General features: G+C 43.9%; 1 protein-coding gene across 11 annotated transcripts in view; it reads left to right on the top strand.

Moving 5' to 3' along the window:
- RREB1 (ras responsive element binding protein 1) overlaps nucleotides 1–20,264 on the top strand; it is a 121,799-nt gene that overhangs the window by 74,658 nt on the left and 26,877 nt on the right. For all 11 annotated transcript variants that reach the window (XM_090136971.1, XM_031589324.2, XM_090136967.1 and 8 more), the window contains 2 exons: nucleotides 6,650–6,794; nucleotides 7,957–8,093. In XM_090136971.1, the coding sequence (XP_089993097.1) occupies nucleotides 6,650–6,794; nucleotides 7,957–8,093 (282 nt within the window). The remainder of the gene's footprint in view (nucleotides 1–6,649; nucleotides 6,795–7,956; nucleotides 8,094–20,264) is intronic.

The following is a 20,264-nucleotide window of genomic DNA, read 5'->3' as shown; positions in this document are numbered from 1 at the left end:
ACTGCGGCCGGTCCCTTACCGCACGTTAGCGTTCGCTGCTGGTTAAGAGGAGATTGCTTGGTGGTACTTGAAACCTGTTTTGTGTTATAAAAAGGCATTTCCCAAATGGTTGAGCTTTCGGTATTGGCATGTCTTTCGGTTTGCTCTGAAGTGTGCATGCATGTCTGAGGGCTTCTGGGGTCATTTTTGTTGTTTTGAGGATAAAAATAGTGAAAGAGGCAAGAAGAGAAGACAAACAGAAACTCATCCAAGTACAAATCAGGTCTGATTTGCAAAATTACCTGCGTCTTTCTGGTTCCTGTGATTACAACTGGCAAGAGCTGAGTGAATTGCTCTCTTAAGTGGCTTCTGTTTGTAATTAGCACTGGAAATATATTGTCGATACAGATTCTCTACATGTTTTAACAAACAAACAACTGACTAAAGTTTTTAACCCAAGGGTATAATGTTACTTTTGACTTAAGTTCCAGTCATGTTCACGAGACACAGAGGAGAGAGTTAGCAGCAGTGTATTAAGTGATTGCTCCTAGAATTGCTGCTATTCTGCTTTCTGTTTGTCTAGGGTTTATTTCTCATGTATGTCAAATGGCAGAAGCCTTGAAGAAGAGTTCCTGTGTTTTCCTACCTTTCTAGGCCATTTGGGCTGAAGTGAGATGTGTTAAGCAGAACAAAACAACACTGACAAAGGTGTCATGGCACAGAAATTGCTCAGTAGAGACATCAGTGCAATTTTGAAGTCTGTCTTCTCTTACTCTCTGAGCCTGAAGAACATCACAGTCCAGTTTTCAACCTGCTTGTATGCATCCTGCACTCTTGCTGGTTCTGATATGGTGGCACAAAATTGAAGCTTAGACAAAAGATTTATGTGTGTATATATATATATATATACACATATATGTATATGTTTAAACAAAGATAATTGCTCATCTGATTGATAAATATGCTATTTACTGGATATTACTAAAGATATGTTGTTTTGATTCTTCAGGGAGTATTTACGGTTACTTGAAATTAGCAAAGTAAGTGAAAGATCTCAGGGAAGGTAACAATGGAAGAGGTCAAGCAATTATATCAGCTAAACTGTACTTTGGGCATCTGACCAGTTCAGTCTTCCCAGGCTGGCTTGGTGAACTTGAGCAACTCTACTCTGGGGAAAAAAAAACCTAATATTATATTTTAAATAAAAATAGTACTATATTTTTCGTAAGGTAAAGCACAGAAGGCGTTGGTTTTTACGTTCAGTCTCTGAGTGGTTGGATATGTCTTTAGATAAGCATCAGATGTGTGAGAATCATCCTTTAGATTCTGATACCAGACTGCTCAAAAGTCACGAGGGAGATGAGGAACCGCAGTGTGCAACAGTGTGTAGGGTACATCTAGTGGTAAACTGGAGAAACTCAGAATAATATGCGGGATATGAAGCCAGAACTTGAACTTGATACTGTCAGATGATCGCTCTGGGCTGATAATGCCCAGATTCATTGGCCTCCCCACTGCGTTTTCACAGGAGTGGAGTTGTGAGGGAGGAGGAGAGTGTTTATACATGCACTGCCTGTGCACAAGAATTAATCTTGATTTAGATGCTGGGACTTTCCCAACCGGGCCCCACTGAAATTGCTTACTGCTCCCCTCTGGACACGCTGCTCCTTCTAATCAGACCTACCTGGCATAAACCTCTTGACTGAAAGCCAGCACTGCTTGTGCTGCCGTGGTTAGAAGGGAGAGGCTTTACCTGCGGTCCCTGCTCATAGGCTGCTCATCCACCCTTTTGTTCCACACCATCCTTTTGCGTGGGCCTCTGAAGCAGGCAGGCCCTTTCTTTAGGGATGTGGAGCACGTCAGCAGCCGTGAAAACTTGGGGTGCAGTGATGGTGTGGTTTTTCTCCCTAGAGACTGAGGTGAGGGGTTCCCACACATGTTGCAGGATGCTGCCTCCCTAGAAGCCAGAGAGGTGCTGATGGGGTTATGTGCATGCAAAGCAGGAGCTCCTGGTTTCGTTTGTAATTCAGCAGGACCTGGAGCTGGGAGCAGCTGCACTGTGCAGTTGCCTCTTTCAGGATGCTTTCACTCCTCGTTCTAGCTTTCAGCCAGCCAGTCAAAACCTTCCCACGTTCTGGTTTTGGCATCGGAGCTGTGGGCTGCCCTGTTTTGAGTCTTCCAGAAGGCTTATATGATCAACATGCAAATCCCCTCTGCATTAAGAAAATACAGCAACCCTTTTTGGAGATGCAGTAAAGATGGGGATGTGACCAATAGAAACTGCCTATTGGTTCAGCAGGACACATGCTCTTTTTTTTCCCCTCACTGTGAGTCACCTCCCTTAGGCACTGATCCAACAGCACCCAAGGGGAAAAAAGGAGTAAGGCACTTGAGCTCAGCATGTGTTTGTTTTCACAAAAGTGCTGAAATACTCACTTGCCACTGTTCTGGTCCAATATTCACCCTTCCAAAGTCATGCTTTGCATTACAGTGTTGGGACAGAGAGTTTTTCTGCCCCTTTGCTTTTTCAGAAGCAAGGGGAATTCTGGTGCAACTGTCATCTTACTCATTCTGTTCACATGACATCGGAGGGAAGAAGAAAGTTGTGGCACAAGAGGGGAAGCGAAGGTGATTCTCCCAGGAAGGATGAAATGAAACACGATGAAGCAGTTGAAAAATATGATTATTCTGGGCGGGCTGACTGGCACACAGTCATAGCACAGTTGGATCCTCTTGGCTCACCTGTGAAATTCTTTTAGTGAGGGGGAGGGAACAGATTATGAGAACTTTTTCACATACAGCTGTGCTGTGAAAAGCAGAGCATGTAGCAAGTTATCTGCATTTTTTGCATAGCAATTCTTAAACATGAAGAGTTCAGTTCAGAGGTGAATCAGACCTTGTGTGGAAAAGATTTAATTTTCTCTTGCCCGTTTCAGGATTATTCTTTGCAAATTTTTCTGGCTCTGTATCTGAAATCATTCTAAATAGAGTTCTACCACTTCCTCTGAGATAGTATTCAAAGCTAGCTAGCTTGTGGACTGCTAGCTGGGCAGCCTGTTTAGCATAAATTTTTCTCTCCATCACTTCATCTTGTGAGTTGTAGTAACATTTCAGTGTTCCACCTTCAGTACTGTCCAAGTGTATGTGTGCACGCATGCGTGCCGAGGAGATTGGTAACCACAGTTGAAGTGCAGTTTTCTGGGCTCTACACCATCCTGAGCTTGTGCTGCTCTTGGGTTGCTCTGCAGGATGGCTCAGAGCCACAGTCTGTCAATTTAAATTAGAAAAAGAAAAGCGAAGTTCCATCAGTCGTGGCTCTGGATCCATCTCTCTTGAGTTGAGGTAGTGGTCACTTCAGTGCTCTGGCAAATATTATTACTGTAACGCAGGTCTGTGGCTGAATGTGAGCATTTCCATGCATGTCCTTGCTTTGCATTCCATTTTCACTTAAAGTGTTGAGTGTTTATCTTTCTTTTTCTTCTAGATTTGATGAATGTCATATCGTTTTCCTTTATCATTGTAGGTACTGAAAGCCAGGCTGACTTACAAGCATGGCTTTCGTATTCAAAGTATGCCAGTGTTGTTGGGCCAAAATATGTTGTTATTAGTCACAATGGGAAAATAACTTCTAAGCACAGCTTTGTTCCTGTTCTCCTTGTGTCTTGGCAGGCTAAACAGTGAAGTTGAACATTTTTGATGTTAAATGTAAGATCCAATCAAGGCAAAACTCTTCTAAAGGAGGATAAGGGATAAGGCAGCACAAATACTTTCATTACTTCCCGCCTTTAATTTTAGTTAGGAAACTTTTAAAGTAAAAGGAGCCTTGGTGAAGGGAGCATTTAGCAGAAAGGTTATGGATGTGACTTGGCATCTGCTGCAGTTCAACTGAAGTTGGGTGATAAATGTTTTCTCGAGGCAGGATGACATCCATGTTACAAAGTAAAAGAGAGAGATGAAGATTGTGTCTATCCTTTGTACTGCTTGGCTTTATCTTCCTGCTTATCTTGGGTCGTAGCTCTAGTAATCTTTTTCCTCTCCACCCTTGACTTGATGTAGTGAAACTTGCTTAACCTGTCAAAGGAATAAACCTGCTCACTGTAACGTGGGCAGGTTGTGACTCTCCTCGAGAACTCTGGAACCTGCTGCTTTAGTTTCAGATTTTTCTTTTTCCTAATGATTGCATGCAGTGAGCTGTTGTGGTGTCTGTGATATCTGACCTACACAGTAAAAGTCAAAGGTGCAGTCAGGGTGTCTTCCTGTTTATAGCTCAATAGCTCAGGCTGCTTCCTTTCAAATATGCAAAACCAAAACACGAAGGGATTACCACATTCCTTGCTGTGGGTATGGATTCTGCTCCTGCTTTCCGGGCATGGTAAAAGTGTGCCTGGGTATGCAGGAAGGAAAACTGCAGGCTGAGGGCAGCTGATGGCTTCAACACCAGGTGTAGCTAAGCCTAGTCACTGCACTGCTGCACCCACGTTAACAAGCCCTGCCTTATTAGCAGTCATTTTATTGCAGACGTGGCTGGACTGCTTTTGGGACTTGCAGGAGCCAGCGTGTTTGCATGTATTGTGTCAAGGCGGGCAGAGGTGCCAGGCTGGACTTGCAGTTACCCAACTCCTGTTGGTACACACACTGGATGTGCCGTTGCACCCTTCTCCCATAAGTGCAGCTTCATCAAAACAGGCAGAGCTAAGCAGATGGACAGAGAGTAGGGGAATGTAACTTAGCCCTAAGGAAGCTATTTTCAATGGGTATCTACTAACAGGAATTCTCTCTGACAGAGAGGAGACTTGAAAATAGAAACAAAAAGTCCCACGCTTTATGTATAGCAGTATTTTTGTTGTCGTTTGTTTGTTTTCTGGCTGAATGGGATTTAACTTGATTGCTTTCGTTCTCTCCCTCTCTGAAAGTGACTGGCCAACTCATACTGGCTAGATACCAGCCAAACTGCCAGCAGGATAAGCACACAGACCATGTGTCTGTCTGCCTCTCTCTGGGGTGGGGGGTCAGACAGGCACATGCAAGAAGATTTAATCAAAACAAAATACCGCAGCAAATTGCCTTTCAGGTCTTCTTTTGCTTCCAGAACTGGATAGTGCCTTTTTGGCCTGTTGTTTCCCATTGCTTTTCAAGCTTATCTGCAACCATTGTAGGCAGTTCTCTCTTACCAGCCTGCTGGGAACATCTGCATGCAGATGTTCTCTTCTTGAGCCTCTCACAGTGTAAGCAGCCCACAGCATCTGTCTCTTGTTTTTGTGGCCTGTGAGAGTTACCTGGGAGCTGAATTTGATTCCCCAAAATGCTGGTGGTAGGTGAACAGTACATGCACATGCTGAACAGCCATTTTAATCTTGCAGCAGTTCTGCTGTGTTTGGGGTGTTGAATGGAGGCTGTTCCCGCATAACACTCTCAGGAAGCTGGCTGTAGTTTGAGACAGTAATGTAGTTGCCTTTTCTTAAAAGATTCAGGGATTGTGAAAGTATTGTGCTGGGAGACGCTCATCTGGCATCCTCTTCCCATGGGTCAGTTTGGTCCAGTGTGTTATCTTGCAGCATCATGCCCTTGGCATCCAAAACTAAAATTGATTTTATGTCATAACACCCAAGCAGCTGTGAGGACGTGTAAGACTCACCTGGATTACAACATTCCCTCATGTTTGAACATGATGGTTTGCAGTCAAGTGAAATGGCACCATCCTGAGCTGGGCTGGTGTGGCTTCTGAAAGAGCGTGCCCAGATGCCATTAACACAGACTGCCTTGTGCTGCTTTGAAGTCAGTCAGATGCACTTCTCTCCTGCACTCCCAGTTGTCACTATTAGAAATGAAAATTTCCGTTGCATATTGGAATGAAGAAACCTAAGTTTGATTTCTGTCAAAAGCACTTGACTACTATCAATTTGAAGCAAAAAGCCCTACATCTGGTTTTTAAAAAGTATGAGTTAAGCATTGAGTGTTCAGAAAAAGAAAGGTGAAGTAATATGTGTCATCTAACTGAAGAGAACTAGGTGGGAGCATCATGCTTGATTGCAGACATAGCAAACTGAGAGGCAAGTGGGCCAAGTGTATGGATATGAGATTGCTTCCTCAGCCATTTTGTTCTTTGGGTTTACGTGCTGCACCAAAGAACTAAAGAAATATACTAGGTGTCTCAGACACTGCTGGGGTTTGGATTGAGAACATCCTGCAGATGGTACTTCTAACCTGGAGCAATATAAGCAGGCTTTGTGGAGCCTTCTTTTTCTCTTTCCAGCGTCACTGTGACAGTAAGTAGTCTTTGTCCTGAGGCTGTGGGTTTAGGAAGACATTTTAGCAGTACAGAATCTTACAGGCCATGCTTGCTGCACCTTCACAGTTTTACTAGCATTATTTCTACTTCACATGTGCAGTTGAAATTTGAAGGGCCTGGGGGTGATGGGGGATGGATGCAGGTGCAGGCGGTAGTAAGGTGATGGCCTACAGCCCCACACACTCCTGGGTGCTGTGAAGAGCCCACGCTGGGTCATGTCCTGGCCATATTTTGGGACTGTCAGGACTGCAATGCAGTTCATGGGATCTCTGCTGGGATCCTTGAAAGGCAAAGCTTGGAAGTGGTGTTGGCATTAAAATTGGTGCGGACTTCCCACCCCGATTTGCCTGCTGACGGTGTCTTCTTCCCCCTCCTGCTCAGGCACATGAAGATTCATGAGAAGGATCCAAACAGCACGGCGAGCACAACTCCCCCATCTCCGCTGAAGCGCAAGCGGTTGTCTTCAAAGCGGAAGTTCAGTCAAGATGCTGAGATGGACAGAGAGGAAAGGACACCTGCAAAAAAGGTTTGTTACCAGGCATGAAGCAAAAGCCTTTCCTGACTGCCTCCGATGCTTTGGCCATTGTGCTCATGCAGTCAGCACTGGAATATTAACATTTGGTCTCGTTACAGTCCTGTATGATTTAAGATACCTCTGTTTTTCCTCTGCACCCAGCAGTGTGGTCTGAAATGGAAAATACATTTCTAATTCAGAGATTGAAAGAATTATTCTTTGTTGTTTAAATTTCTCATTTTGCATGTTGATTACGTATATACTTATTGATTGCATATATTAGCTAATGTTGGATGAGAAGATGACAAACTATTCTTTCACTACTGTTGTTTTTTTTTCCTCATTTTATTTCCTGTTTAATTTATAGTATTCTTGCAGGGTGGTGATTTGAACTTAAAAAAAAGTGTTTACTTAAGAAACAACTTAAGTGCATTTTTGTTATGACTGGAGAAAAAAAAAAAATCTATACTGTTTCCCTTTTGCAGTAGCATAATCCTGCATTATTTGAGTTGCAAGAGCAACCAGAAAATATTTTTGCGAAGGCTAGACATTTCCATTAGGGTTTTGTTTATGAAATATTTTATTGCATTTTAGTCATTTATCCAAAACGTGTGGTGGCTGCCAAAATTAACTCGACCCTTTCTACTTAGTCTCTAAATGGCAAACTGGTAGCAGCTCCATGTAGCTCAGTAGCCTTGTTTCCGTGCATGCTTTTCCTCCCTGTAATCAGAAGAGGGCTATAGAAAACATGCAGAAGTTCATTGCTTTTCCATGGACCACTTGAGTTAGCAGTTGGCAGTATTTCAGTGGCATAAATAATTTAGGCTGACAGCTCGCCTGGCTCTCTGAAGGAGGAGGAATGCTGGTTCAGTGGTATATAAACATGTGGGCTTATGAGTTGTTCAGATCGCAGTTTCTCATTAGAACTGATGCATCTGTGACTTAGCTGTGTGCTTCATCTCTTGTTGAGCCTCCTTCCTGCCATGTGTATTCTCACATGCGCTGCCTCTCACACACTCTGTTGCTGGAATGAGCAGTTTCTGGTCACCTGCAGCAAAGTTACAGATGGAAGTCACTGCTCTGCTTATAAGAGGAGGACTCTGAATGGGTTGCATGCTCGGTTTGTTGCTTGAAATTCAGTCTAATGAGGTTTTTTTTTTTCCTTTCTCTGTAGGTTGTCGAGGATGGTCAGTATGGTGAAGGGGATAGGAAAGAAGATGATGCTTACCATTGTCCAGTATGTTTCAAAGACTTTTTTTGCAAGTATGCGCTGGAGTCCCACATGGAGACACATCCAGATAACTCACTGAGGTAAGAAGTGGGCTTGAGAGCATTTCTGGTCGCCAGATGGTCTCAGAGAGCCTGCTGGGGAGGGGAGAAAAACCCAGCATTGTTCAGACCTCTGCACTATTAACTGACCCCCATTCTGATTCTGAACTGGTTTTGAATCGTTCTGGTTCATCTTTTGTCACCAGGGTGCTAGAAGGTTTTATTTATTTATTTGTTTGTTTATTTATTTTTCCAAATACAAGAGATCTTGCCAGTTAATAGCTGGGAATGTTTTTAGGAGAAACTAAAGCATCCCTTCCTCCCTTCCAAACTTATCACAGTTGTTGTATAAAATGGTGAATGCTTAAAGCAGGCAGCAAAGCTAGATAAATCCATTCAGGTACCAACCTGTGAGGTTCTTCTGCCTGAAGTTTTGCTGTTTGTCGTGGGAGTGAGTGAAGATAGATGAGTTTCTGATTCAAAATCTTCTGCGAATTGTGTAATGCTTTTCTGCCTATTGAGGTTAGGGAATGTTTGGGGTTTTGGCTTAAATCAGCATCTCTTAACAAGGAAAAATTAGCTATTAATTGTTTGGGAAGGTGCTTGGGGTTTGTGTTTTGATTCAAGTAATTGCTCCTGAGATTTTTGATGCTTTTTTATTTCCTGTTTGTTTTTCTTAATAGAAAAAAAGTAGAGCCAGATAACATGAAGATACAAAAGAGATATTCCAAGTCTAGTTTAAACATGTAGAAAAGCTGCTATTTTACAAAAGCAGGTTATCCATTTGCAAAAACTTGTCAGCGCTTCAGGCTTATTTAGGACATTAGACTCTCAAGTGATCTTTTCAGAAGGTAGCAGAATTTGACATTTTGGAGTGTCAACATTCTTTCCTGCAGACATTGTCTTAATAGAATGGGATGGAGCAGAGCTGGGGTTCATTATTTATTTGTTTATTTCATTAGAAAAGACTGGTGAATATGTCTAGAACCTTTTTTTTTTTTTCTTAAGGCATTGTAATTGTAATTAATGTGAAGGGAATTTGGAAAACTCTTTCTTAAACTTAGTCCAGCAAATAATAGTTACTTAATTGGAGTTTGCTGCTTTGGAAGTAAATCAAGTAAATTCTCATTACGGAACAAAATTGAAACAGTTGATCTCTATCCCCACCGAAAGACCTCTGAGATAACTTTGCAGCACCCTTCACACGTTAGAGAAAGTGTCTGTGTTATTAGGCTTGACCCAATACTAGGCTCACTTCTAAGTTTCTGCAAAGATACAACATCTTTGCTAGGCTATATGCTGCGAAGCTGAGTGGACAGGAGGGTTCTCTGGCTTTGGGTGATGGATAAAAGACAATTTAATAGACACCCTTCTAGCTTGGGAGCTTTACAGTCTGTTGCTGCAAAGCAGAAGGACACTGTCTGTGCAAGCAGCCTCCTCATGTACCGCTTCACATAGCTCTTTCCCTAGGATTAGCAGACTGACTTTTGGGTAATATTCTCCTGACATGGATTTTGCTGCCTATAATTTTGTTGAGCAGCATAGGCTAGAATGTGTCCCTAAATCAAAGGTCTGATTGTCATGCTTTGTGGGCACGAGTTAAGGGTAGTGCTGGGTCTTTACTGGCTTGTCTAGACAATGGCAAAGGGGGTTTTGTCAAATGTTTGCTTTAGCAACTTAAGACATGTCAGTAGAGATAGGGCAAGACAAGGGAGCCATGGTTCTCCCTGGTCAGCTAACACATTCAAATGCAACTTGCATTACCTATCTGGCTTAAAGTATACCTTTTGTCCTCGTCTAGACGAATCAGATGTCACTGTCTGCTTGCCCCAACCTATGAGAAAATCCTCTGGTAAGCAGAGCAGTCTGGGCTGCTGTTCAGGTGACTGTTTCATCTCTGCAGGATGAAAGTCCTAGGCAGGCAGGGTCTGTAATACTCTGGTTGCCAGAGTTTTGCAGGACTGTTTGCAGGATTCAACAAAATGTGCCGATTGTAGTGTGCCTTTTTCAGCCCTGAATTAACATGACTGAAATGATTCCTTTTGTGAGGCATGAAGGTGTCTTTTTAAGTGAAGGATTGAAGAAAAGAGAAAACATTGCTAGAATAATAGAGCAGGAGGTATGTATGTATGGGTGTGTTTGTGGCAGGGAGCAAACTGCAGAGTGTTAGAAGGCATTCATCAAATCCCGGTGTTTCCTTATTGTAGAAGACTAAGAGGAAGAACTCAAACAAAGTTCAAACAAACGAAAAAGGAGAGCAGCTGTACTACGAGCAAAGGGCAGGGAGCAGAACACGCTCAGTCTCTTTTTATTGCCAGCATTGTAAAATTCAAGTCACTTGATCAGGACTTCTGTGCATCAGGTATCAGATGTTGTGCATCCTCAGGCCCCAGATGTTCTGGCTCTGGCAGTTGGTTTGCAGCTACTTCTGTGGGCAGCCCTGCACAGACTTTTTTGTCACAACCGAGGAATAAATGATATTCTGTCAGCCTCAACATGCCTCTATTTATAAACTGTGGGGCAAACAGGCCGTGGCCATGCTGTTGGGTAAATACAGCCTCTCTCTCCTGCAGCATCTTCCTGTCCTGTTCCCCCATTAAGGATCGGCAGGGCTGTCTGGCAGCCCCTGGGTCTGCCTAGGAGCAGCTCATTCATGGAGTGGGCCTTTGCCCTTCCAGATACCATCAAATGAGCAACTTGAAATCACAGGGTTAGCTCTTCAAAGCCCGATGAAAAGCCTTGTGCTCCCCAGGAGCACTTTTTCATGCAGAGCCACGAGCTGGGAGCACCTCATTGTTTACTTGCAGCAAAATAAACAATGCTTAATCCACCGATTGTGTGAGAGAGGCACCCGCTTGGGAGAGTCTCTCCCAGTTATGTAAAATCCCAGATCGGACATCTTTGTCTTCTAATTACGGTAGGAACTGTCCTGCTGCGGGGAGCCAGAATAGGGCCCTTTGTCCCACTGCAGTGGGCTGTGGCCCTGGGCTGTGGCCCCAGCATCCTGCACGCATCACCCCCTGGCAAGTCCCTGTCCCTTTGAAGCCCCAGGACCTGCACCCTAATTAGTGACAGGAACTGGTCCCAGAGAAGCTGCCTGCACCCCTATTAGCTATGGGAGAGGGCACAGCTGTGCTTTCTGCCCCCCCTGTTCCCCTCCTCATGCCTCCCTACCTGGATTATTTAAAGCCGGCAGCCATTTCCCTGCAGCCAGGGCCTTGAGACACCATCTATTTTGGGGGAGGAGGGAGGGAGTTGTATCTAAGCATTGTTATAATTACCAGAGTGCTGAAACACTGTGCAGCCAATGGGGAAAATAAGAAACCTCACAGAGGAGGGTAACTCCTCTGGAAACTTTTGTGGCTGAGGGTTGCTGTCAGACATGGTAACGTGCTTCTAAAGATTGCCTGACAGGCAGCTCTGAGCAGCAGCAGCAGCCCAGGCTGAGGAGATGGGAGGATTTCCTGAGGAGAAGCCTCTCGAGGCGCTCTGTGAGGTTTCCCTTCTTTCCTTTGGCAAGTACAATGGAACGGGCTTAAAGTAAAACGTGTGGCTTTTTAAAAAGTACATGCACTGTAAAATTCCTCTGTTGGGTTTCTCTGTAACTAGAGCATACCCTTTTTATTTTCTCTCCCTCTCCTCCAGGAGGTTTTCTACAGTACTCTGTGTACCAACAGCTGAGACTTTTTAGTTTCTCCTTTCTCCCAGCTGCAGTGAGACGTTTATTCTGCTTCTTATTCTGCTTCTTGTGGCCCTGCATCTTTCTGAGGAGAGGAGGAGGGAGGTGGTGATAACGTGGCAGCTACCACCTTTCATAGAGGCATGTTTCAGCATTAGTTCTCAGCAAGGGCAGCTTGTACAGTTTGAAACATGGTAAAAGCCAGTATCTTTGTGAGTGCAATGTGCACTTTTTGATCACATTTGATTCAGTGTGTCACTGCTTTTGGTTGCAGGATTTGGGGTTTTTTCTAAGTGTTTTTTATGGGAGCTGAGTAGATAGGAGGAAAAATTTAAAAAAGGTGTTACAGGCTGTGAAATGCACTGTCTCCCTCAGGCCCTGAGCTGACCTAGAGCAGTACCTGTAGATGCCTGTGTCCATGAATGGATTCAGGCTAGATGAAGTTTTCTGACCTTTTACAGTGCATGTCCAAACAGTGATATAATATATTAAGCTTTGTAACTTGCCAAATCCCAGGCATATTTTCACTAGGACAGCAAAAGCAGTTCTCTTGCCCCAGGATAATGTGCTTCTGTAAAACTTCCAAGAAGCCAAAGAAAGAAAGAAAACCGAAAGCCATTCACTGTCTACCGTGTTCTTCAAATCAACTTAGCCAAGTTTGGCTGAAACTTGTAAAGTCAGGTGAGCTAGAGGTTGGACACCACCACAGAAAGCTGTTGTTTTGAACAGCTAGATCAGAAAAAGACGTAGCAACAGAAATGCTCAGGACCTGGAACGAAAAATGTCAGGACACCCTGACCATTGGTGTTTGTTGTCATCCACCTCCAGTTTTGCCAGGGTAACTCGAGCTTGTGTTTCTGAAAAAGCTCCTCGGTAGGAAATGCTGCTGTTGTGTCTTGGTGTTACATGGCTTCACTCACAAGGGAGATGTGCAGTTTAAATGCTGTAAGAATGAGTCCCTGGACTCTATGGGTGAATTGTTTCACAGTTTGTGATTCAGTCAGTGTGCTCACCAGACTCCCCCCTCTGCCAGCATTCTGCCATTCTTCAGTGCATGGTGTCGAGTACTGAGATGCTGCAGGGTACCTAGACCTTCATCTCTGTGTTAGTCACTTCAGCTAATGCACGTGAACAATATATGTTAAGCTAAGTCAAAATCAAGTGGATTTTGAGTCAAACTATTCCAGCTACTTAAAATACTACATTTGTTGTCCAGTTACTCTTCATCACAACAGTTCTCTACATTGGTTTTGAGGAGATAAAATAACCAGGAAATCAAAATAATTAATTTTTAAGTGAATTGAGGTTGTTTCAGTCCTTACCACCAGTAGAAAAGACTGCTGCAAGAGAAAATTGTGTGTGGAGTAGCAGTGTGACTGAGTGAAAGTACATTGTACAGGATGCAAAAGAAAAAAAAAAAAACAACACCAGAAAAAGCCCCTTAAGTTTCATTCCCGTTTCTGCCAATGCCTACTTAAGCAACTTCAGGAATTTACTTTCTCTCCTTATATAGTAAGGAATAATCCTGCTGACTTAATTTTTGTGAAGCTTGCTGCTTTCTACACATGGTCAGCATTTTGTAGGAAGAGGGTGTTATAGACATTGCAAAATTAAAAGAGTGAATGTGTTTGAAAAGCAAATGTCGTATTCTATTTTTTGTGCATGTGTGCCACTACTGCAGGTTCGTGGTGGGGAGAGTAGGTTTCTTCCTAGCAGCTGACATAACTGTTACTAGAAGCAACTAGTAGTCTTCTTGTAGCATTGTGAACTGTTGTATTACTTTTATATCTCTGTCACAGCCTTTGGTGTGCATATAGATTAGCCTCCTTTCTTGTCAGTGCTTCAAAATGGGAAACTCGTCTTCTTTCAGTGCAGGTGGTTAATGCTGAGGTTGTTTTATCCTACACGACTGTTGAGTATGGGGAGAGAGTGAAAGCACTCCAGCACAGGCATGCTTATATACTCTTTGACCTTTGGTTTTGGCACAGTCTAGCCCCGATGCTTCCCTTCTTAGTCATTGCTCTAGGGTCATCTGCTAGAGTTACCAAGTACTGACAGACTACCTTCTACCAAACTTCTTGCAGCCAAAGACAGAGATGCACAAGGGTCAGTTAGTTGTACGGCAGTGCCGGCTGGGCCGACTCTCCTGTTCTGTGTGCTCAACTGCTCGACTGCTTGCTTGGTGTTTGGCTAATACAGACTGGGAACTGAATCCTGATCACAGTTGGTAGTATGTTCAGTGTAGGAGCAATTCCAGCTGCTAGCACTGAAATCCAGCTCTGGTAAATGCTGGGACCAAAGGTATGCTGTGGTACAATACAGCTCTCAATGCCCATAGGGCAAAGGAGAGGGCATGCAAGACAGCTGGATTGCATCTTTTACTAAGCCAATAAAATAGGGAAGTAAAATCAGTGGGCTGAGCATCTGACTCTGTGCTGACTTGCAAAAGCAAACCAGAACTGCATTTTAAGTACTTTCTGAAATTTCTGTTCAGAAAAGAGAGATGAGAAACATTAGAAGAGCAGCACAAATCAACTCCATCCTGGAAGTGGTCAGCACACACTAGGGAGCTCATTGTGTAAGAAGGCTGGGAGTCAGGAACAGGCAGGTAACAGATAGTGAATGAACACAGGGAGTGAGGCTCTCACGCGGAGCTGTGTGGTGTGTCACATGGCACTGAATATCTTAGCTCGGGTACCGAAATAGAAAGTGGGTAAAATGCAAAGCCCAACTGCAGGGGAAAGCTTCTCGTAAAAGGGAATACAGGAGGGAAAGAGGGCTGAGCCAAAACGGGTTATTAGCATGCCTGTCTGATCCTGGTGTCCAGGGTATGTTTATACACACGCTCTGTCAAAGTACTGGCTGCTGCTGCTTGTGTTAACAGCCATGTCTGCGTGCTGAGCATAGCTTACCTGTGAATGCAGATAAGAGCAAGTGTGATCCATCCAGATTGGGCTGCACCTATTTGTGTACTCTTCTGTCATCAGTAGATGGCTGTAGAATAGGTGTGTGCCTGTGGATATGTTTCTTCTTATGTTACTTGGTGAAAGGCAATGATTTCTTCTTTTTTTTTTTTTTTTTTTTTAAGAAAACTTGATAGGCATTTATAGGCCTTTTTGTTCTTTTGTTTTTGAGAAATGTGTTAGCAGACAGGAAGAGCTTTCCTTTTCTTTCCCCCAGAAAGAATACTAGAAGACTCATTTGAGTTTGTATGTACAAATAACTTTTATGCTGGATGCTGCGCAGCCTGGAATTTTGGTAGCTACAAAGGACTGCACTCTGCAGGCTTCTTTTTTCCAAGTACACCTGCTCTGTTTGTGCACCCTTCATTCTTCTGTATGTTGATCTTCAGCTCTCACTCTGTGATTCTGTCCAGCTACTTTCTTGACACTTCTGGTTTTCCAAGCTTTCACCTTTATTAAATGGAAAAGTAATTATGAAAAAAATGAACTACTTTGTGCAAGGGTCTGCGGGCCATCTCCAATTTCCCTTTATTTATTCTTAGTTATATGCTTAGTCTGTTGAAATAAATGGTAGAGTAAGCTCCTCTTCCGCTGGGGCTGAGATATTAAAACACAGCACTGTTGAGCTGTTGTTAGTGCATGCAGTTCATTACAGTGTTAGGAAAAATGAGCTCTTTACCGATTTTCATTGCTTAAAAACGAAGGAGGTAAAAAAAAAAAAAAAAAATGCTGCAGGTAGAGATTTGTGCAAAGAACGGCTTGTGCCACTGAGCCGTGTGTTGGTCAGTTTTACTTGAGGTGCTCTGACAGCAGGAGTTACAACACACCAGGACTGATGCTGGCTCTGCAGTGCACTGTTTCTGAAGCACAACGGCATCCTGGCTTGTATCAGCCCTCCATGCTACTTTCCCTGCCTGGACCAAAGCATGGCTGCAGGAATGCACGTGGCATTGTGCATCTCCCTATAAATAGAAGGTTTGCTAGGGCGGCTTCAGCCTTGGCTACAGCTGAGGATGAAAGAGAGGGCACACTTGCAACAAAGTGGGACAAAGCAGAGACTGGGCTCCTGCGAGGTTTGTCTGTTTAGAGCTGGCAGAAGGAGGAGGTGCTTGATCAGGGGGAGATGAGAAAGCCACAGAACCTTCGGGGAGTGGTACCCAGGGGACTTGCAGGGATCCCCAGGGAAGGCAGGAGCAGCGCCCACAGTACTTCTGCTTTTCCATCACTCATCAAGTGGGGGGAGATAAGTGCAGCTGTTGGATGTTATTTCCCAGGGCCCCGGGTGTGGAGGCCAGAAAGGGTTTTTCGTCCAAAAAGAGATGAGTATCTGGTCTTGGGCGGGGTTACACAGGAGCAGAAACCAATTTGCTCTCTGTCATCTCCCTCCCTTTGCCTTGCCCCAAACAAAGTGAGAGAGAGATTGAGAAATCCTTTCCTGAAGGGGAGTACTCCTGCAACTTGCTAGTTTTACTTCAGAGGGGATGAATGTCCTTCTGTTTAAAATGATTGTTTCTCCATCTCCTTGTTTTTGTCTTTCACATGCAAACAGGGCTGAAGCTAGGGAGCTGCTCCCATTGGTGGAGCTGATAGAAGTCAGCTGGAGGCAAGTACCCATCCTGCTCTGGTGCCTGGTTGTTCTGATTCTAGTTTAGAATTGAATTTTCTTTGCTCATAAGGAGACCCATGATAATGTGAGACAGAAAGAAGAATAATGACAACAAGAGTGGAAATCTATGTAGGCTATGTATTAGGAATTTAAGTGGGAGGAGTTGGATGATTTAATAACCTAACTGTGTATTAACGGGTTCTGTCTCAGGATATGTTTCATCCTTGCTTTCTTGCTTCTGTTTGTGGCTATTGCTAAAGAGCACTGCCAGGAAAGGAACAAAAAAGTACTTTTTTGTTTTTGCTGATGCCCAGAAATTAACAAGGGTTTTTCTTGTGCAGTGCAGTGTTACTGAGCTGCATGGGTGAAAACTTTGGGTTTTGGTCTGCTCTTATATGGCATCAAATGTTCTCATGAACAAGAATGCTAAATGCTACTTTCCCTTTTCCAACTTGTTTAATTTCTTGGTAAGAGTAATGGGATATAAATATTAGGCCTTTGAGTCTTGACTACTGGAATACAGAGTTTAGAAGGATCAAATTAAAGTCATTGTGATTTGACTTTATTACCCTTAATCAAAATCAACATCAATTAATTTTGCGTAAAATTTGGCTCTTCATTTCCTTTCCAAAATATTTTTTCTTTTCTTTAAAAAAAAAAAAATAAATAAAATTATAATTTCTATTGCTGTCAAGTAGAAATTGGCTGAGAGGAGAGTGTGATGCAAGGCAGCACGCACTACTCCTGTAAACTTTTCTTGCATATGTGCCTTTTGTCATAAGCGTAGCAAATCCTGCCTTCTCTTGAACAAGCTGCACAAAAGAATGTCTATTAAGGCATATTAAAATGCTTTTATATTCCAACTAGCATTACAGATTTCAAGAATGTCATTTTAATATAAAGCTTTTTAATGCTGTGTTTTTAGATAGAGATCTTGTAAGTGCAATGATGTAGTATTACACAATCATAGGAGGTGGAAGGGACTTACGGAGATAGCCAGTCCTACCCCTGGCTAAAGCAGGCTCCCTACAGTAGGTCACACAAGAAGACATCAAGTGAGTCTTGAATACCTCTAGAAAAGACTCCACAGCCTCTCTGGGCAGCCTGTTCCAGTGCTCTGTCACCCTCAAAGCGAAGAAGTTCTTTCCCATATTTGTATGGAACTTCCTGTGTTGCAGCTTTTGCCTGCTGATCCCGGTCCTGTTGCTGCACACCACTGAGAAGAGCCTGTTCTCATCCATTTGGCTCCTGTACTTTAGGTATTTATGTGGTGAGATCCCCTCTCAGCCTTCTCTCCCCCAGGCCAAACAGCCCCAGGTCTCTCAGCCTTTCCTTATAAGGGAGATGCTCCAGACCCCTCATCATCTTTGTAGCCCTCCACTGGACTCTCTCAAAAAATATCCTGTCTTTCTTGGACCGAGGAGCCCGGAACTGGACATGGTACTCCAGATGTGGCCTCACCAGGGCAGAGTCGAGGGGATTACTTCCCTTGACCTGTTGGCCATGCTCTATTTAATAAACCCCAGGATACCATTGGCCTTCTTGGCCACAAGGGCACACTGCTGGCTCATGGCCAATCTGTTGTCCACCAGGACACCCAGGTCCTTCTCCTCACAGCTCTTTAGTAATAATTAAACTCACCTGGTGTGATAGGTAGGCAGAGCTCTGATGTCAGCCTGGTCTTTGTACTGTCATTGCATGGATACGTTTGGGTTCTGCTTTTGTGTTTTAGCACTTCTGTTTTCTCACCCACTTGTTCCGTGCACCTCTGCCAGCAAGCCAGAGCTCTAGTGCTAAACTGGCTTTGTGCAGGTATGAGTGACTCCATTACATACAGAACTACTGAGAAGGATGCTCAATGTAAAGCTGTCAAAGTTGCTATCAACAGTTTTTCAATTTTTGCTTACAGTGAATTTTTTAGAACCAAATGGCTTTCTTCTGTCTGTTCTGTAATCATACTTACAGAAGAATGGAGAGCAGTGGCCAAGACTAGCAATCATGTGATAACACAGCAACTTTTATTTGCTACATCTGGAAACTTACCTTGCAAGCACAGTGCTTTTATCTGTGCTCAGGTGTTGAGCTATTGCTCTGCCTGTTCTGCTCAGAATCTGTTCCCATCTCTGCTCTCTGCAGTCACATCATCCCTGTTTGACTTGGCACTACGCTGGGACAGGCTTGTGAAACTTCAAGGAGAGGGTTTGTTTTGTTTTGTCTTTAAGCTCATCACGAGTAAAGTATTACCACATGGCTCAGCTGCCTCATTTGATATGCTGGTCTTTTTGGACATCCTAGATTAATGGTACATATTTAGAAAGAAATTTAAGCAAGATGAAAAGTTGTTCGTATTATGTGAGATTCCTTTCTCTTTTGCTTCTTGCTGCGTTTCTGAACTTAAAAGCATTGTAAGTATTGTCATTGCTTAAAGATGGAAAAAAATAGTACTGATGTCAAAACGGGCAAATCAATTTCCTTAAAAAAAAAACAACAAGACTGCCTTATTTCACACGGCAGCATGCTCCATTTTAAATTAACACATAGTTAGTCAGTGCCATGCAGTGATTGCCTTAACTAGTTTTGAAGCTCCATAGCCCTGAGTTTTCCTTGGAGGTGGTACATATCCATATCTATATCAGCTACGCTCATTGTATTCGAACCCAAGAGGCCTGGGTTCCCTTAGTACTTGAGATGCAGGGAAGGTAATTTAATAACACACAGGAGAAAAAAAATGTGTGAATGGGCTGTGTCTTGAAAGCTGCAGCCCCACTGGAGGCACTGAGCTGAGGCAGCGCACTGACATTCCCTGACAGGCCTGACTTACTTGGGTGTTTCTTTATTCAGCCGGGAGCTTGGGTTTGACCAAATGGTAAAAGAGTTTAATCCTTTTCCAGATTTTTGTTATTCCTTGAGAAAAACGCGGGAGATTGCTTAATATTATGAATTATAAAAGAGAGAAGAGGCATAATGCCTTTTATTAGGAGTTTTGTTTTAGGGGAGGAGAGAGGGAGGATCCTTTTTTACATTGCAGATTTTTACCCTCCTGGGGCATAACAGTTGATACAGGTGTACCACAAAGGACTTTCGCACACATCTCTGCCCTGAAAGGTTTTGTTTCAAGCACAGCTTTTGGTAGGAGCCCCAAATAAACCAGTGCTTAAAATCAATCCGTCGCACAACTGGTGGATGTGAGAGGGTAGAGGAGTGTGAGGTGTGTGAGACATAAGATGCAGTGGCACAGGCTGCCCAGAAAAGCTGTGGTGCCCCATCCCTGGAGGCACCCAAGGCCAGATTGGATGGGACTCTGGGCAGCTGAGCTGGTGGGGGGCAGTCCTGCCCACGGCAGGAGGCTGGAACTGAATGGGCTTTAAGATTCCTTCCAACCCAAACCATGCTATGGTTCTATGGCTTGCGTAGCCCAAATCCCTGGCAGCAGATCCTGGCTGTTTTTGTGGCCTTGAGGTCCTGTCAGCAGTAGCTTTCTCTGCTCTGTCAAACATAAGGAGACACAACCATTGAATTTTGTTGCTGGTCCCTGGCAGGTCAGGCACACTGGGGACTCCCGGAGCTGCCTCGGGGCAACTGAGGAGAGGGTGAGAATCTGCATGCCTTCACAGAGCAGCTGGGCCTGCGAGCCCTCGCTGTCCATGTGCTGAGATACCAGGAGGAGTGTGCCAGAAGCACTGCTGGCTTTCACACCAGGCTTTTTCATCGCCTCTGAAAGAGCATTTGTTCCAGTATCTTGCAAGTTCTGGAGGTGACTGTTGTAAGCCTGTAACACCCTCCTTTCCCCCAGTGGTTTTGGTGGTTGAGCGTTTTTGTTTTCACCCAAGATGAAAGCTATGCATCACTGATAGGTACTGCCAAGTGAGCTGGAAGAGTGCCGCAAATCCTGATGCTGGAGGAGCGCTCTGCATCGGCATTCCCTCGCTCCACCAGAGCCGGTTGTCACATTTAGCAGATCTCTT

The sequence above is a fragment of the Phasianus colchicus genome, chromosome 3 (genome assembly GCF_987193195.1).
Source record: "Phasianus colchicus chromosome 3, bPhaCol1.hap1.1, whole genome shotgun sequence".
Taxonomy (NCBI): Eukaryota; Metazoa; Chordata; class Aves; order Galliformes; family Phasianidae; genus Phasianus; species Phasianus colchicus.
This window is presented reverse-complemented; position numbering and strand designations above follow the sequence as displayed.